The sequence below is a fragment of the Mesoplodon bidens genome, assembly GCF_964165515.1.
Source record: "Mesoplodon bidens genome assembly, chromosome: X".
Classification (NCBI taxonomy): Eukaryota; Metazoa; Chordata; class Mammalia; order Artiodactyla; family Ziphiidae; genus Mesoplodon; species Mesoplodon bidens.
Window position 1 is genome coordinate 810,169 of NC_138163.1, and position 18,307 is coordinate 828,475.

Genomic DNA, 18,307 nt, shown 5'->3' on the forward strand with positions numbered 1-18,307 from the left:
GGGTTTCCTGGGCGGGGGCGGCAGCTGAGGCGAGGGCGGAGGGCAGAGAGGGGAAGCCGCAGGCCCGACTGACCCTTGGGGCCCAGCACTTTCTCCTTCTCTGCAAGACCTGCCTCTGGGAGGGGCCGCTTCAGTAGCTAGGTGCTGAACAGAGGCTGGAAGGCTGAGGGTGGGAAAAGCAGGAACTCCTGTTCCCTAGCCGTGTGACTGGGGGTGGGCTCTGGGGACGTCTCCCCAGGGGATGAACCTATACACAGAGGTGCACAGCCTGGACCCCCATTGTGAAACTTCTCCTGGAAAGCTCATTTGTGGGAAAATGGGAGGGGCCTCACTGTCCAATTCATGCTCTCCTCTGACGTGGACATCTGTTAACAACCTCCCCATTGATCTCATCTCCCTCTGGTCCATCCTTCACCCAGCAGACCTGACCACGTCAGCCCTATGGTCACCCCTCAGGACCAAGCGTTCACTCCACTTGTCAACAGGCTTAGCAAGGTCCCGCAGATCTGGTCCTGCCCTTCTGCACCATTTAGATTCTTTGAAGGGGAACAATAGAGCTGAGGACAGAGCAAGCAGTACGGCCTTGCCTTAAATGCCAAAGAAGCGTCCTAAAAGCCAGGGCTAGTTACTCAAGTTTTGACACCAGTGGCTGAATGGGGCTTCACGTGAGTATTCCTGGAGTCCTAAAAGTAAAAGGACAAAGGAGAGCATTTGAAAGTAGGCGCCGACACCAGTTCAGCCACAGTTTCCTGCGGGCTTGAGTCCTGTGCCTGGCTCTGTTGAATGGGGGAGGAACTTTGGGCGACCAGTCAGGGCTCAGATAGAGGGTAGGGGGCAAGGTGTGTTGTGTTGGGTTTAGCCGATGAGGGGCATGCCTTCCTGCTGGGGTCCGGCCTGCTCCCAGGCCGAAAAGCCCCAGTGCTCCATGCACACACTACACCTTAGAGAAGGGCCTGGTACTGGGGGTGGGGGGCAGGAAGCTGAGGAGGTATGTTTTCCCCTTCTGGGCGAGCAAGATGCTCACAGTTGAAAGCCAGGAAGTACCTGCGCAGACTCCCCTCCCTCCCAGAGCTGCAGGTCCGGGTCACATGTGCCCACATTTGCACAGAGCCTGACTTGGACATCCACGCACACACATGCCCGGACCCCTTGCACTAGCGCCTACAGGCCCGCCTCCCCTGGGCACGAGCCCAGAGCCTAACTGCCTTCGCCCCCGTCCCCACCATCTATACCCCAGGGATTTCCCTCCCACCCAACTGAAGACAGTTGTCCAGTCCGGCTGGTCACTTGCTACCTGCATCCTGCCTTCTCAGTATACTGGAGAAAAACCTGTCGGCCTGGCCTGTGACTTCGAGTTGGTAGAGAGGGGTGAAGGGAAACTCCAGCACTCCTGTCCAAGAGAGGCCCCAAGACGCCCCCAGGCTCAGTAAGGCCGTGCTCTGAGGGTGCAGGAAGAGGGCTGCCCCCTCCCCAGTCCCCCGGGCCTAGGACAGCAGGTGCAAGCTGCCGGGGAAAGGAGGCGGAAGAGTCTCTTCCGGCAGCAGGAAGTGGTAACCACCTATGGGGCAACAAGGCTTGTTCCTCCCTGCAGGGCTGAGCAGAAGGGGAACCTTAGCCCGAGCCTGCTCTCTGCCCTCCGCCCCCACCCGCTCCCCATGAGGGGGCCTGGAGGGAGCGAAGGCACGTCCTGTTCTCTGGTGCTGACCTCCCTTCCCACCTGGCTCTCCAGGATCCTTGTGCTTGGGAAGGGTGGGCCCCGTCTGATGTCCTGGGGATCTGGGGGAGACAGGTGACCCAAGGGAGCCCAGGGTCTGGAGCAGCTATGGTGTCGCTGCGCACTGGCATTCAGGGCCAATGGCCACGATGTGCAGTCTGGCAGTGGTGACCAGACAGCCTTCTGGAGGCTGGGGGGGAATGGCAGCCAGAGGATGCCAGCTTGCCGGGCACCTTGGGGCTCCCACACCGGCCCTGGCAGCCGAACCTTGGGCACAAGGCTGCCCGGGTGCGCGCCCAGTGCCTGGGGCGAGGCGACGGCAAGGCCCGGCCCCAATGGGCACACACACCCCACCCCCTGACCCCAGACCCTCGCGAGCAGTGCCGGGCCGCGCCTGGCCGCGCCGGGCCGCCCCTGGCCGCCTCCGGCCGCCCCCGCCCCGGGAGCCGCGCTGGGGGCGGGACGGGGCGGGGTGGGGCGGGGCCGGCGCAGGGTGCTGGCTGCGGGGTCCCGGTCCCAGCGCCCGGCCCGCTCGCGGCCGCGTGGGAGCAACGGAGCTCGACGGCGCGGCTGCCCGGCGGCCATGGCCACGCACGGGAAGCTGCGCCGGGAGCGAGGGCCGCAGGCGGACCATGAGGCGCAAGTCAAAGGTGAGAGGGCGCTGGGCGCTCCCGGCCCAGTTCTCTACGGAGACCCCGAAGGTCGTGGGGGAGCCCGAAAAGTCCTGGCCGCTGGCCCAGGGCCCGCTGCCCTCCCCCACTGACCTCCGGAGGGGACTGAGGGAGGGAACCCGCGCCCCCTGCCTGCCTCTCCACGCCCCTTTGGCCTCAACCGCCGCTGTTCCCCCTTCCTTCCACTCTCCCTCCCTCCTCCCTCCCTTTGGTAGCTCTGTCCTCCTGGGTTCTCCCTGCACCTCACCTAAGGACTCCGAGGAGGGAAGGGGGGCACCGAGTGCCCCCAAAAAAGTGGTATTCTAGCCACAGTGAAATGGAGCAGCTTGACTTTGCTGACGGGGGCTGGGTAGGGGGTCCGAGAGCTTCGGGGGATGGATTTAGCGATGGCTTTACCCTAAAACCACTCCAGTCCCCTGCAGCCCAGTCCCTGTTCCCTCCCTTGGGCGCTGAGGTGGCTCAGAGTTGAAGGCCACTGTCTCTGGCTCAAACCGGCACAGTGTATCTTGGCCTGAGGGATCTTGCGCCCTCTGCAAGGGCAGACCTCTTTGGGTTCCGATAAACACTCTGTGCAAATCGTATGCAAATCAGCTTTGCAAACTCTTAGTTGACTGCTTTTGTGGGTCTTATTCAGGGCGTGGTAACTCTTGCAAAGGGAAGAAGGCAGCGTCCAAGTGCCAGCAGTTTGAGGCTGTAAACTTTTCTGGTGTCTTCAGATGTGCGACCCCGTATATCACTCTCAATAGCTCAATTTTACCAATGAAGGAAACCGAAGCTCAGAGAGGAGCAGTGACTTGCTCACGGCCACTCCTATAGGTCCTAGGAGGTGTCATGAAATGAACCTCGAATGTCCTTCCAATGCAGAGATGGAGATTCCAACGTAATTATCCAATACAAGCAATTTACACCAAAGTGTGCTCGAGTCCTCCCCGTCTGGGAAGGGTGGCCTGCTGCCCAGAGCCAGCTTGAGGTGACCATGCAGGGCCAGTCAGCTCTCCAAGCCTCGTCTGCAACATTCCTCAGATGGAGAGAATGATCCGCAGCCGCATCCCCCAAATGTCATGAGGCTGAAGGACTTTGGAAACTCTTCAGTCAGCAACTATGGGTCAGTTCATTCACACTGCAAAAAAATTGGGGTTTCGAGCAAGGCTGTCTTTTAAGATGTTCCTTGCCTGCTCTGGGTCTCTTAATGATTTTAGCTTCTGTTCCCCGTCCCCCCGCCCCGTGCCCCCACCACCCCTCCCAAAGAAACTTCCTACTATGCTAGAAAAACGGGGTCACTGTCTTGACACCCGAAATTCTGAAAGGTCAGCATAGTCGTGGTTTGGGAGGCCATCTTTTCTGCTTTGCTTGTCAGCAGAAGTGAGACCGAATGCCTCGCTCACAGGAAGTGTTGTTGAGGCCCAGTCCTGGCTCTGCAATTCAAGCATACGTGGATTCCATCCTTCCTTTTGATAGATGTTTTGTATGCATCTGTTCTGTGCCAGGCCCTGAACGTACAGTGCTGAGCACAGGAGAAGCAATCCCTGCTGCCATATGGCTCACAGGTCTAGTGAGGGAGACGTATAGTGAACAAGCTATCACACAGTTAATTTCAATTATGATGAAAGCCACTATAAAGGGAGAGCGCGGATGTCAAGAAAAGGGACAGGAAGAGGGCCAGACCTAGTCTGTGGGGAGGTTGGGAAGGGTTCCCTGATGAGCGCATCCCACCTGAGATCTGAGGGCTGGACGCTGACTCAGCTGAGAGCCTGGGGAGCTAGGTGGGCACCAGCTCACTGCGCTCAGACCCTGCCGACTCAACGTCTGCCTGACACCAGGTCCGAATCCCAGCCAAGGCTTGGTTGCACCGAACGGAAGAAACGAAACCGTTTGCCGTGCTGGCCCGTTGAGCACTGTTCACTTGTGATAGGTCCCCAGGGAACTGTTGCTCCACGAGGAAGGGGCAGACGCCGGAGGACAGTGAGGCAAGCCGGGACATCTCAGATCTTTCTTGGAATGAAATGAAATTTACTTTTATCCCCAAACTGTTACCCTGATTTAATGAAGACTCTCCTGATCTCAAGTGGCCTGGCCTCGGACGGTGGAAGGAGACTCTGCATTGGTTTCACCTTCAGGAAGCAGTCCTCGCCCAGGCTTCCATTTACCCAGCTTGACCCCTTGGTGGAAAGAGAGCGCGGGGAGGGGATGGTGGCCCCTGGGCCTTGTCACTGAGCTAGTCTTAGCGGTGGAGGAGGGTGGAGGGGCCGAGGGATGGGTTATGCAAGAGCCACATCTGGGTCACCTGGAGTCAGGGAGAGGGACCCAGGGGCTGAGAGTAAGAAGGGGACATTCCCCAAAGGGAGATCAGAGGAGGAGATGGGGATGCTGGGCAGGCAGGACCCACGGAGGCTGCCACATGCCCCACAGCCCGTGGGACGTCACTGGCGGGACAGAAATCCACATGGTACCAGTACCAAGCTGTTCACCGCAGAGTTCTTTCCAACAGCCACCCTGGGTCTGCCACTGCCCACCTCCTCCTAGGCTGGCTGCCTGGTCCAAGCCCCTGACTGTCTTTTGCCTGGACTGGTGCAGTAGCTGCCACCTGGGCTGAGCACGTTTCCTCCGTCACCTGACCTCTGCCCTGGCTCCCCACGGCAGCCTGAGGGGCCCTGAGTGCGAAGCCGGACCCCCATGGCTCCGCTGCTGTGGCTCCCCTCTCCCTCGGCGTCCAGCGGGGAGTCCTCCCCAACTGCGGGCTTTGGCCATCTCCCCCTCCCCTCGCCTGCGCACCTCTCTCCAGCCACGCTGGCTCCACGGCCCCTCTGTTGCTTCCTTCAGCTCTCTATTCCAGTGTCGCCTGTTCCTGACCACCCTCCTCTCAGAGGACACCTCCTTGTCCCCACCTCCCGCTCTGTGCTGTCTTCTCAGTGCCACTTGTTCCGACACGTTCTAGCGCGTGCCTGTCCCCCTGCTGTCTGTCCCCAGGAGTGTGGGCACCGTGTCTCCATGTCTAGACTGACTGGATGCATAATCAACATTAAGGAGTCACTTAACGTCCCTTTTTTGGACAGCGATTAGTAAGTGGTGACCCGCTTGCCAGAAGCCAAGACAGTGCGTTATGTCCCCGGGATGCCCAGGGCTCGCCAGTGGGTTGCTTAAGCTCCTCATTCAGGCGGTTCTTTGCTTTAGGTCTGTGGGGAAAGTTGCCAAATCAAGTCAGCGATAAGGTGTCAGAAGCCAGCAGTGTGGGGAGCGGGGTGTGGCTCTCTCTGCTGGGACGTGGGTAGTTAGGAGTCGGTACTGGGAACAGAAAACAGACCAGTTGCCTCAGTCCCATCACTGGTCAGCCTCCACCGTCTGGTCGGGCCCTCCCGCTGGGGCTGCCCTTTCTCCCTGGGGCTGAGGGCAGGGTTTCCAGCCAGCGAGGCCGCAAGTTCATTGCAGGTTTGGCAGAGCGCCGTGGCCCCCCCGCGCCTGCGCAGCCCCGTGTGTCTCTGTGTTTGCGGGGGCGGCCACCCTGCCTGGGGTCCTGGGCACCCAAAGGTCAGGAAGTGGCAGGGGAACCGGGGAGTCATGGGAAGCCCAAGTGCCAGGTGCTCCCACCATCCCAACCTGCTCCGAGCCTCCAGGACCCTCCACACTCCCTCTCGCCCCTGGCACTTTGCAGGGCTCTGCCCTCTGCCTGGAAGGGCCTTTCTGTTCTTCCTTCCCGGCTGGTTCCCTTCAGCCTCAGCTCTGAGGTCCCCTTCGTCAGGCCCGCCCCGAGCCGGCTGGACGGCAGACCTCCCGCAGCGCCGGGCCGGCCTCCTGCCCCCTCGGCCCGGCGCTCCCTGCACTCGGCGGCGGGTCCACTGCCCCAGCCTGAGCCGCGTCGTTCCCCCCCCGCCCCGCCCCTACAGAGATGCGCTGGCAGCTGGGCGAGCAGCTGCGCTGCCTGGAGCTGCAGGGCGAGCTGCGGCGGGAGCTGCTGCAGGATCTGGCCGAGTTCATGCGGCGCCGCGCCGAGGTGGAGCTGGAGTACTCGCGGGGCCTGGACAAGCTGGTTGAGCGCTTCTCTGGCCGCGCAGGCCGCCTGGGGGGCGGCAGCCGGGAGCACCAGAGCTTCCGGTGGGTCCTGGGGACTGGCCGGTGGGACGACTGCGGCAGGGCCTGAGGCCCCGCTCCCCGTCGGTCTGAGTTCCCGTCTCCCCCAGGAAGGAGCCGTCCCTCCTGTCGCCCTTACACTGCTGGGCCGTGTTGCTGCAGCAGACGCGGCAGCAGAGCCGCGAGAGTGCGGCCCTCAGCGACGTGCTGGGGGGGGCCCTGGCCCAGCGCCTGAGCCACATCGCGGAGGATGTTGGGCGCATAGTCAAGAAGGCAAGGCCCCTGCCCTGGGCACGGGATGCTGGATGGCCTCAGGATCCAGCGAGGGCAGCCCATGGGTGCCCGATGCAGAGGTGTCACGGCTGGGAGGGCCCAGGAGGCCGGGGGGGGGCGTCGGGCAGAGGGGAGCCGGTGGGAGCCTTGAGTGCCGAGCTGAGGGCTGGCCGCCGCTGCAGGCTGGAGGTGGGTGTTGCACTGGGGCAGGGCTGTGCTTAACTCCCCTCCCCCCCAGAGTAAGGATCTGGAGCAACATCTGCAGGAGGAGCTCCTGGAGGTGGTGTCCGAGCTTCAGACGGTGAGAGTGCCGCAGGGCCCGCCCGAATCAGAGGGAGGCCATCGCCTCACATCTCCCTGAGCCAGGCTCAAGGAGAGACCTGGGTTTCGAGGACCGCAAGCTCCGCCCTCTCTTCCTGCTCTGGGCACTGGGTAGTTGGGCAGAGTGCTCAGGTCCGAGTCCCAGACGGGCTGGGAGGGGGAGGAGGAGGGCTGGCTGCGGCCGTGGCCTTGAGCAAGGCTGCCTGGCCTTGGGCCTCCTTGCAGGCCAAGAAGACATACCAGGTGTACCACATGGAGAGCGTGAATGCCGAGGCCAAGCTCCGGGAAGCCGAGCGGCAGGAGGAGAAGCGGGCATGCCGAAGTGCCGGCACGGAGGCAGGGCCCCTCCGCAAGGGCTCCCTCAAGAAGGGAGGGCGGCTGGTGGAGAAGGTGGGCCTGGGGGGCAGCCGTCCGTGTCCGGAGGCTCTGGCTCCTGGTCTTTGTCCTTCCGAGTCCCGGCCCTGCAGGGAGGTGGTGTGCAGCAGGAAGGCGGGGCTGGCTCTGGAGGGCTCCTCAAGCTGCAGTGGTAGACAGAGCGGGCAGGAGAAGAGCCACTAGGCCCGGGACAGCCCGCACGCTCCTAGCTGGTCTCCCCCACCAAGCCCTGCTGGGCAAAGAGAAATCTGCTGCCGGAAGCCTGGGGGCCCTTCCACCCACCCGTCCTTGCCTCACGCAGTGCTGTGAGATTGCAGACAAGCGAGCGGACGCCTCGAATGGGTGACTGAGTGACAGGAGGGGAGGAGGAGTGTTTGAGGCGGTCCCTGAAGAGAGGATGGGGACGCTGAGGCTGGCAGGGTCGCGGAGGAAGGACATCATGACTTCGGGGCCAAGTTGTTTGAGGGACCTGGTGGGACGGCGCGTGTAGCTGTCCGCGTGGGGAAGGGAGTGGAGAGAGCGTGCGTCGCGGGTGAGGGCTACATGGGAGGCGGAGCTGGGGCTGCGTGGGTGACCCTGGGGCTTGTGTGGTCCTGAGCAGCGTCACGCCAAGTTCTTGGAGCACAAACTCAAGTGCACAAAGGCGCGCAATGAGTACCTGCTCAGCCTGGCCAGCGTCAACGCCGCTGTGAACAACTACTATGTGCGTGACGTCCTGGACCTCATGGACGTGAGTGCTGGCGGGCAGGCGGGGCCGGGCGCCTGTGCGCCGAGCCCGCCTGAGCCGTGTCCTCGCTTGTCCCCCAGTGCTGTGACACGGGATTCCACCTGGCCCTGGGGCAGGTGCTCCGGAGCTACACGGCCGCTGAGAGCCGCACCCAGGCCTCCCAGCTGCAGGGCCTGGGCAGCCTGGAGGAGGTGGTGGAAGCCCTAGACCCTCCAGGGGACAAGGCCAAGGTGCTGGAGGTGCACGCAGCCGCCTTCTGTCCCCCGCTGCGTTTCGACTACCAGCCCCACGAGGGAGATGAGGTGAGGATGAGGTGAGGGTCTCTGCCCACCCCTTCAGGCAAACGGCTTTGTGTTTTCTGGTCTTCATTGTGATGGTAGGTAAGTGGAATGAATTACCTTCCATTTGCTAACGAGTCGAAACTCCTGAATGCAGCTTATTTCTCAGACCCTCCTTCAGTGGTCTCAAGGCAAATGAGGCTCTGAAGTTCCCGGACTTGCGTTTGAAGCCAGCAGACCTCCGCAGCTCACTTCTGCGGTTCAGCCAAAGAACGCACACACCCCCTCCCCGCAAGGGCAAACACAGCCAGGATGCCACTGGTTTTGAGGCCAGCTGGTGGGTGGTATATAGCTGTCCGTATATTCTTCTTTCGATGGTTCTGTGTACCTTAGACGTTTCATAATGCAAACTTGGGGGGAAAGAAACCATGCAAACAGTAACTTATAACTAGGCATCTTTTTTTTTTTTTTCTTTTGGGCCGCACCGCACGGCTTGTGGGATCTGAGTTCCCCGGCCAGGGATCGAACCTGTGCCCCCTGCAGTGGAAGCTCAGAGCCCTAACCACTGGACCGCCAGGGAAGTCCCCACTAGGCAATTTTTAAATGCACCTCCGAGCTATTCTTTTGTTTACCAGTTTATCCTCATGAACATTGTGCAGGGACTGGGGTTACACTGAGCTTTTGCTTATTTAATTTGTATTTTGACCACAGTCGTATCTGAAAAAGTCAAATGTTACTCAAGGCATCCAATGGCACACAGCCCTTGTCTGACTCACCCGCTCTGTTCCTGATTCCCACTCCCCAGACACAACCCCTTCCCAGTCTTCTAGCTGCTGCTTCTGCTGCAAGCAACACGGCAGGTGCTGCTAGTGCTTTTCAGCTTTCCGGAGGCCCTACCGACCTCCTTCCATGGATGATTAGGGCTCCTCCCCACATCACCATCTCCGAGTGCTAGTCCTCTCCGTCTTTTCCCTCACACCAGGCAATCTCTTCTCTTCAGAGCTCTGCCCTGGAGCCGTCCAGTCCAGGCTTGTAGGCCTTGATTGGCTTGCAGGCCTGTGAAGTCCAGGACCTCCCTTCCCCATCGTCCTGAGCATTCCTGCCATTCTCTCTTGCGTTGGACCGTCTGTGTCCCAGATCCTATGTCTTTCTCTTTCTTGGTTTATTACCCTTGTTTGTGTGGACATCTTTCCCCATACTTTCCTGACTTCGAATGTCTGAAAAAATGTCTGTATTCTATCCTTGAAATTGATTGGTAGTGTAGCTGGGTATAGAATTCAAGGTTGAAAATCATTTTCCTTTTGCAATGTTAAAGGTATCAATCACTTCAAGCTTTCAGTCTTGTAGGTGAGAAGTCCAATGCCATTCTGATTTCTGGACTGTTGCACGTGACCTGTAATTTGTCTCCCTGAAGCTATTAGGATAGTCTTTTTCCCTCGTGTAAAATTTTATGATGATATGCCTTGTGGATCCTTTTTCTTTCATGGTGCTGGGCAACCAGTGGACCTTGTCAGTATGGAAACTTGTGTCTTAAGGTTTTGAGCTCATATTATTCCTTTGGTAATTTCCTTCCCTTAATTTTCTTTTCTCTTGCTTTCACGAATTCTTGTAATCTGATGTTGAACACCATGGGTTCACAGTCTAAGTTCCTTATCTTTTTTTAAAAATAAATTTATTTATTTATTTTTGGCTGTGTTGGGTCTTCGTTGCTGTGCGTGGGCTTTCTCTAGTTGTGGAGAGCGGGGGCTACTCTTTGTTGAGGTGCGCGGGCTTCTCATTGCGGTGGCTTTTCTTGCTGAGGAGCGCGGGCTCTAGGCACGAGGGCTTCAGTAGTTACAGCACGTGGGCTCAGTAGTTGTGGCTCACGGGCTCTAGAGCGCAGGCTCAGTAGTTGTGGTGCACGGGCTTAGTTGCTCCGCGGCATGTGGGATCTTCCTGGACCAGGGCTCAAACCCGTTTCCCCTGCATTGGTAGGCAGATTCTCAACCACTGCACCACCAGGGAAGCCCTGATTTCCTTATCTTTTATCTTTCCTATTTCTCATCGCTCTACCTTTTAATTCTGCTTTCTTAGATATTTTTTCGACTATTTCTTCCCACCCCTTGTTGAATTTTTTTTAATTTACTTTCATATTTTTTTGTTTTTAAGAGTTTTGGTTTGTTTTCCAAATTCCTATTTAAAATAGACCTTTCTTCTTGTTTCATGGATACAATATCTTCTCAAATCTTTCTGAAATGTTCATTCTATTTCTTGACATTTCCCCCGGTTCCCTGCATTTTCACTGTTTTCTTGCTTTGATCTATGTCTTCCACTTTAGAGCTCTCCCTCAAATGGCTGCCAGTTCTTGGCCGTCAATTCATATTTCAGAGGAGGCACTGAAGAGAGGTGCATTACGTATTTGATGTGTGTGAACAGAGCTTGTCAGCAGTGGGTTTCCCCCCAGGGTGGCTGGGCAGGGACTCAGATCATTGCTGCGAGGGACACCCACATCATGGGGAACTGGGGGTTTCTCAGTAAGAGGGCGCTAGAAAGGACTCAGAGGACTTGGGCAAGGGTTAGGGGACTTGGGGGAGGGGCTTGGCTCTGGCTTGGATGCTGTCAGGAAACAGGGGTAACTCTGACAGGGTGTCTTAATAAATCTTATTGAGAAGACGGGGCAGGGGTGGGTAAAGGGAGGCTAGAGCCATCATCAGTGAGGAAGGAACCGTCCCTCACACTAGCTGGGACACAGGGAGGTTTGCTCATTTTTGTGGCTTGGACAAAGTTCTTGCTTTGGTCTGTGCTCAGACACGCTGATGACTTGATCTCGTTTTTATCTTCAGCCGTCATGGCCACAGTGGCTTTGTCTGATGTTGATGCTCTGTGACATTCCTTATGTCCAACAGGCCCACACTGAGGCACAGCTCTGAGCTCCTGGCCAGCCCCAGATGGCGGCGGCTGCTGTATTCTCTCTCAGCAGTATGGACTTTCGTCCCCTTCCTCAGCAGTGACTAGTGTCCCTGAGTCCAGAATCCCTCTGATTTATCCTTTCCAGAGAGTCAATTTCTAGTTTTCTGCGCATTATGTGGGCTTGAAGGGGTGGGTCTTCTAATGTCAGTGTTTTCTAGGGCCTGGAAAGAAATTTTATGATCGTGGTAAAATATACATAAGACTTACCATTTTGTCCGTTTTTTTTTTTTTTTTTTTGGCAGCTCTGGATCTTTGCTGCTGTGTGCGGGCTTTCTCTAGTTACAGCAAGCGGTGGCTACTCTTCGTTGCGATGTGTGGGCTTCTCCTTGCGGTGGCTTCTCTTTTTGTGGAACACGGGCTCTAGGCACACAAGCTTCAGTAGTTGTGGCTCACGGGCTCTAGAGCACGGGCTCTAGAGCACAGGCTCAGTAGTTGTGGTGCACGGACTTAGTTGTTCCGCGGCATGTGGGTTCTTCCAGGACCAGGGCTTGAACCTGTATCCCCTGCATTGGCAGGTGGATTCTTAACCACTGCGCCACCAGGGAAGCCCCCATTTTGTCCGTTTTAAGCGCACAGTTCAGTGGCATGAAACACCTTCACATTGTTGTGCAACCATCACCACCGTCCATTCCCCCGACCTTTTCCATCTTCCCCAATGGAAACTCTGTCCCCATTAGACACTAACTCCCCCCCTCCCCCAGCCCATGGCCCCCAGCATCTACTCTCTGTCTCTAGGAATCATATCCTATTTGTCCTTTTGTGACAAAAGGCTTATTTCACTGAGGGTATTGTCCTCAGTGTCCACCCGTGTATGAGAATTTCCTCCCTTTTTATGGCTGAATAACGTTCCATTGTATGGAGAGACCACACTTTGCTTGTCCTTTTGTCAGCTGCTGGACACTTGGGTTGCTTCTTCCTTTGGGCTGTTAGGAGTAGCGCTGGCGGGAACATCCGTGCACAAGTCTCCATGCGTGCGGGTGTGCGCCTTCCCCTTGGGAAGGTGTCCTTGCCATGCTTCAGATCTGGCTGTACGCAGCGTCAAGGCTGGTGATCCTGTGCGTCGGCCACCAAGGCAGCGAAAATGGGCCCCAGAGACCTCGGTGCCTGCTGCCCAGCCCCACCCTGCGTGTCAGGCGTGGCCCTCAGCCCCCTGGATGCTGCCCTCTGCAGGTGGCTGAGATCCGAGTTGAGATGGAGCTGCGGGACGAGATTCTGCCCAGAGCCCAGAATATCCAGAGCCGCCTGGACCGACAAACCATCGAGACAGAGGAGGTATGGGTGACCTGGCCCTGGGTAGGGACAGGGACCCGGAGACATGGCCTGCCCTCCCCCTTCCTTCTGACTTGGACTCCCTGTCCCTCACCTGTCTCCCACTTCTTCCTGTCCTGGTGCTGGCCCCTCCCCAGGTGAACAAGACGCTGAAGGCCACCCTGCAGGCCCTGCTGGAGGTGGTGGCGTCGGAAGATGGGGACATGCTCGACTCCTTACAGGCCAGCCCCTCCACCGAGTCCCTCAAGTCCACCAGCTCGGACCCAGGGGTTCGGCAGGCCGGCCGGAGGCGGGGGCAGCAGCAGGAGACCGAGACCTTCTACGTCACGGTGGGGAGGCGGGGCCAGGAGGGCGGGGGCCGGGGAGGCCCAGAGCTAGGACTAAAGCCTTGGACTCTTCCTGGGGCTTCATAGAAACTCCAGGAGTACCTGAGTGGACGGAGCATCCTCACCAAGCTGCAGGCCAAGCATGAGAAGCTGCAGGAGGCCATTCAGCGAGGTGGGCCCCACTCCTGGCCCCCTGAGCCCCTGCCTCGCCACCCCCAGGGCCGGGAGCGGCCGCAGCTTGGCTCTCCTCCTGGGTCCTCCACCCGGCCCACGTCCTCTCCACCCAGAGAGGGTGCTTGGCACGCAGGGAATAAGCCAGCGAGGATCCCGGCCCCTATCCCGCCTTTTGTCCTGTGACTGCCCGGGGCCTTCAGGCTGCCCTCTGCCTCTGCGGTGTGTTGAGGAACCTCCCGGCCCGAGAGACACACCAACGTTTTCTCCTCCCCAGGTGACAAGGAAGAGCGGGAGGTGTCTTGGTGAGTCCTTCGTGAGGGACCAGCTTGTCCCGAGGAGCTGTGGGGTCCCCACCTCCCCTCTCTTTGGGACCCGGCTCTGTTGCTCGTCCTTCGGTGGCCTGTTTCCCACTTTGCCCAGTGGGTTCTGGAATAACTCGCGAGCTCCAGCATGCTGTTTGGCTGGGCCAGGGTGTCGGGGCAGCCTAGTCTCCACACCCACTCCCCTCAGAGCCAGCTCCTGTTCACGACAGGACCCAGTACACACAGAGAAAACTCCAGAAGAGCCGCCTTCCCCGCCCCAGCTCCCAGTATAACCAGAAGCTCTTTGGGGGAGACATGGAGAAGTTTATCCAGGTACTTGCTTTGCGTCACCCGCCAACCAAGTGCGGGCCCCTCCCCGCTTCCGCTCTCCCTCCAGCCCCGGGGGCCGCCTGTGAGCCCAGTATCCTCTGCCCCGGCCACTGGTCTCCTCCTGGGTGGGCCTTTGCCGGGCCTGCACTGATCAAAGGGCACGTCCCTAACTAGTAACGGAAAGCCTCAGGTGGCAGCGATTTTAGGGCTGAGGAGTTGAGTTAACAGAAGCAAGGGTGTCCGCGGGCCCCACTTCTGGGGTACGAGAGAGGGAAGTAAGGGAAGCAAGAAAGATCAGAAAAGAAGAAATAACACTGTTATTTGCAGGATGTGATTCTGTATGTCATGGTTCAAAAGAATCAACAGATTATTTAAGTGAACAAATTTGGGTTTCATGATGTTACTTGATTCGAGGTCGACATACGGAGTTCGATGGCATGTCCACATGCCAGCAATAAGCAGTGAGCAGGTAAAGCGTAAGGCATGGCCCGAGACGTCACCAGGGATGTCGGACACCTGGGCATACATCTCGCAGGCCTTATTGCTGACCGCATAACACATTAAGAGAAAATAAAAGCAAGCGAGTGACGAGGCAGGACGTGCTGTGTCCACAGTGGAGGGAACACCCTCTCTGTCCCTGTCCCCAGAGCTCAGGCCAGTCCGTGCCCCTGGTGGTGGAGAGCTGTGTCCGCTTCATTAACCTCAACGGTGAGTAAGACCTGGGCCCTCCTGCCGCTGGCCTGGCACCCGATCCTGCGCCCACCGGCTCTCCGTCCTCCTGCAGGCCTGCAGCACGAGGGCATCTTCCGGGTGTCCGGCGCCCAGCCCCGGGTCTCGGAGATCCGTGACGCTTTTGAGAGAGGTGGGGACCGGCGAGGCCGGGGGTGAGGGTGGGGGTGAGTGGAAGAGCCGGTGCAATCCACCTTCTCGCCCCCTGCGCCACCGTGTCTCCCTCAGGAGAGGACCCACTGGTGGAGGGCTGCACCGCCCATGACCTGGACTCGGTGGCAGGCGTGCTGAAGCTCTACTTCCGGTGCCTGCAGCCCCCGATATTCCCCCCAGAGCTGTTCAGAGAGCTGCTGGCTTCTGCGGGTGAGGCGGGGGTCTGAGGCGGGCCCGGGGGCGCCCCTCCCCGCTGGCCTCCACGGCTGCGCTCACGGCTTCTCTCCGGGGCGCTGGCCTCGGCCGCAGAAGCGGAGGCCGCGGCGGAGCGGGTGGAGCATGTGAGCGGCCTCCTGGCCCGGCTGCCCGGACCGGTGCTGGTGGTACTGCGCTACCTCTTCACCTTCCTCAACCAGTGAGTGCCTCTCGGTGCAGGGGGAGGGGCGAGGGCGGCTCAGGGGTGGCCCTAGCCAGCTGCTAGCTGGGGTGAGGGGACACCGGGCCGAGAGCTCCCTGCCTGTGACCCACGTGTGCCCCCAGCCTGGCCCAGTACAGCGATGAGAACATGATGGATGCCTACAACCTGGCCGTGTGCTTCGGGCCGACGCTGCTGCCCGTACCCGCCGGGCAGGACCCTGTGGCCTTGCAGGGCCGGGTGAACCAGCTGGTGCAGACGCTCATTGTGCAGCCCTCGCGGGTCTTCCCACCCCTGGCCCTGCTGCCCGGCCCTGTCTATGAGAAGTGCATGGCGCCGCCTTCTGCCAGCTGTCTGGGGTAGGCTCTTCGCGCTGCCGGGAGGGAGGTCCGGCAGGCGGGAGGTCCCTTGTGCGCTCACGCACCTGGCTCTGCTCTGGACTGCAGGGATGCGCAGCTGGAGGGCCCGGCGGGGGAGAACGAGCCGGAGCCGGAGGCTGGGAGCCTGGCCCAGGAGGACGGTGAGGGGGGGCGGGAAGGAGTGCCCCACCCTGTCCCCACCCTGGATGCTCACTCCACCCCTCCCCCACACTGGGGTCCCCTTTTCTCCCTAGACCCAGAGGGCGTTGTGGAGGCCGTGGCCTGCTTTGCCTACACGGGCCGCACGGCCCAGGAGCTGACCTTCCAGCGGGGGGACGTGCTGCGGCTGCACGAGCGGGCCTCAGGCGACTGGTGGCGGGGCGAGCGCGCCGGGGCCCGGGGACTCATCCCCCATAAGTACATCACGTTGCCGGCGGGGTGAGTGAGTGAAGTTGGGGCCCTTCCTGGGAGGTTCTCCTTTCACCCGGGCTTCTAGCCCTTCCCCCGCCCCGAGTTCCCGCTTCCGTAGGCCTGTGGTGGCCCAGAGTGTGCCTTTCTGACTGCTTCTGGCCAGCGCTGAGCCCTCTGGCCCCCAGACCCCAAGCCCAGAATGAGCGTTCTAACAGGCGGTCTTGTCTTTCTGGCGCCAGGGCAGAGAAGCTTGCTGCGGGCCAGGGGCTGCCGGCCGCCGGGGAGCTGGTGAGCAGCCCAGAGGCCCTCCTAGCCATGGAGCTTGTCCAGAGGTGAGCAAGGGGAAGACCCCTTCCAGGGGCCCTGCCCGCCCACCCCAGGCTGGAGGAGGGTGGGGCCAGACCTCAGCCGCGTGGAGAGGGACCGGCCTCACTGTTGCCTTTCCCTTGGCCGCACCCCGGGCTGGGAGAAGCCACTGCCAGGCAGCGCAGGGGCTCCCCAGGGCCCCCGCCAGGACCACTGTCTGTGCCCTGCAGGCCAGAGCCGTGCACCCAACCCGAGACCCCTCTCGGCACACCCGGGGGCCCCTCTGGGCACAGACGACGCTGCTTGGTCCCAGCATCCCCGGAGCGACATGTGGAGGTGGATAAGGTGAGGGCTGGGAATGGCCATGTGGCAAGTGGGGGGCACCTCTCGGGGGTGGGTCTCTGCTTCCCCTTATGAACCGGACTCTTCCCTCCCAAGGTTCAAGTCTGACCTTCCTGACCTCAGACAAGCCGGTGGAGCCCAGCCTAGGGAGGGGCAGGCCGGCAAGGGTGTGAGTGCAGTGGGGGGGGGGGGAACGGGCCTGGAGGCAGGGTAGAAGGGAAGCGGACCCGGGGCTCTCACATTTGGGCTTCACGTTCGGTTCCTGAGTGGGACGCGGTGAGTGGGACAGGCTTCAAGGCTGGCATCTACAGCCAGACTAGGTGAAAGGTGGTGACGTGGCAGGCGCTTGGCGAGCCAGGGAGGATGAAAGGGGCAGATGGAAAAGAGGCTGAGGGAGGTGGCTGACTGGGGGGCCAGGCGGGGTCGTAGTTCTTGTAGGGGGAGAGAGCGGGTGCCGGATGCGGCCGGGGCCAGGGGTGCGGCCCGGGGACCCCTGACTCCCTGCTGTGTCCGCTGGGCCCAGCGCACCCCACTGTGGGCTTCCACTGGGCACTGCCGGGCTGAGCCCCGGGAACCGTGTGAGCACTTATCACTACATCTGGGGTCTGCCCAGATAACCCAGGATCGTCTCCCCATCTCAAGATCCTGAACTTACATCTGCAAAGGCCCTATTTCCACACAGGGTCCCAGCCCAGTGCAGGCTGGGGGTGGTTAGGATGTGCACGTCTCTCCAGGGGCATTTCAGCCCCTCCTCCCTGGGCTGCAGGGGACCACTGGCCGTGGAGGTCCGGGCACGCTGGTGGCCCCCGAAGCCAGGGGGTGGTGGCTGTGATCTCAGCCAGGGAGAGAGTGGGAAGAGGAGGGGGACCCGGGGCCCAGCCAGAGGGGCTCCCATTTCAGGGCTGGGCTGAGGATTGTTGTCCCCGGAGGAGACAGTGACCGCCACACCAAAAGTGGCAGGAGCGAAACCGGGCAAGGGAGGGGCGACAGCTGCGGGGCCCACAGAGAGGAGGGGCCTGGGGACAGGCGGTGGCCGAGGACTTTGTTTCAGGGGGTGGAGGAGTTTGGGCAGAGGCTTGGGCAGCGGAGGGTACGAGGGCCTCACTCCTGGGTCAGCTGGCAGCACTGACCTGGGGGTGGGGGACTGGCTGGCCAGGTGGAGGCCGCTCACACCGACGCCCTGCCTTTCTCTCCTCCCCGCCAGGCCGTGGCGCAGACCATGGACTCTGTGTTTAAGGAGCTCTTGGGGAAGACCGCCGTCCGTCAGGGCCTCGGGCCGGCGTCCACCAGCTCCCCTGGCCCTGGGCCCCGCAGCCCGAAGCCCGTGGCCTGCAGCCGCCTCGGCAAGAGCAAAGGCCTCTCCCGTGGCCCTGGGGCCCCAGCCTCACTCTTGGCCTCCCATCCCCAGGGCCTGGACTCACCCCTCAAGCCGCACTGAGGTGCTACCGGTTCCTCTGCAGGCCCCGCCCCGCCCCAGGCGGCCACGGGCGAGACCGGCCGGGCTCCCCAGGCCCTTTGCTTCTCCCTGGTCCTGTGCAGCATGCTTGCTCGTGACCGTCTGCAGAGAGGAGGACGAGGCTGCCCCAACCCACCCCTGCCTCCCCCGCCCTGGCTCAGGCCCCTCTGGGAGGCAGCCGAGGAGGGAGGCTGGGGGCAGGCCCCTCCTGGGCTGGCCGTGAGGGCTTGTCGCTGGTTGTCGGGTGCTCGGTGCCCTTGCTCAGCCGAGGGTGCCAGCCTGGTGTTGGCGGCCATTCATAAAGTCCTGTGCATTGACTCCCCGACGCGAGCCAGTTCTCTGTCTCAGTGGGGCTGGGCAGG

General features: G+C 60.6%; 1 protein-coding gene across 2 annotated transcripts; it reads left to right on the plus strand.

Annotated features, from left to right (window-relative positions):
- Positions 1 to 661: 661 nt before the first annotated feature.
- Positions 662 to 18,267, plus strand: ARHGAP4 (Rho GTPase activating protein 4). Of its 2 annotated transcripts, none has more exons than XM_081221881.1 (22): positions 662 to 665; positions 6,267 to 6,474; positions 6,561 to 6,723; positions 6,962 to 7,024; positions 7,270 to 7,434; positions 8,021 to 8,149; positions 8,227 to 8,448; positions 12,544 to 12,645; positions 12,780 to 12,971; positions 13,056 to 13,140; positions 13,417 to 13,444; positions 13,675 to 13,777; positions 14,422 to 14,482; positions 14,559 to 14,636; positions 14,732 to 14,866; positions 14,966 to 15,071; positions 15,197 to 15,430; positions 15,518 to 15,591; positions 15,685 to 15,868; positions 16,081 to 16,173; positions 16,378 to 16,492; positions 17,694 to 18,267. In XM_081221881.1, exons 2-22 carry the CDS (start codon positions 6,269 to 6,271, stop codon positions 17,925 to 17,927), a joined length of 2,772 nt encoding a protein of 923 aa, XP_081078007.1. In that variant the 5' UTR covers positions 662 to 665; positions 6,267 to 6,268; the 3' UTR covers positions 17,928 to 18,267. The 2 variants fall into 2 exon arrangements, with proteins under 2 accessions (XP_081078007.1, XP_081078006.1); XM_081221880.1 differs by lacking the exon at positions 662 to 665 and adding an exon at positions 2,200 to 2,364.
- Positions 18,268 to 18,307: the final 40 nt, after the last annotated feature.

Bases quoted from the DNA above. Each gene is read 5' to 3' on its own strand.
- ARHGAP4 (XM_081221880.1), top strand. From the start codon at position 2,298: ATGGCCACGCACGGGAAGCTGCGCCGGGAGCGAGGGCCGCAGGCGGAC. The intron at 2,365-6,266 runs GTGAGAGGGCGC...CCGCCCCTACAG, and splicing joins CCATGAGGCGCAAGTCAAAG to AGATGCGCTGGCAGCTGGGC. The intron at 7,025-7,269 runs GTGAGAGTGCCG...GCCTCCTTGCAG, and splicing joins TGGTGTCCGAGCTTCAGACG to GCCAAGAAGACATACCAGGT.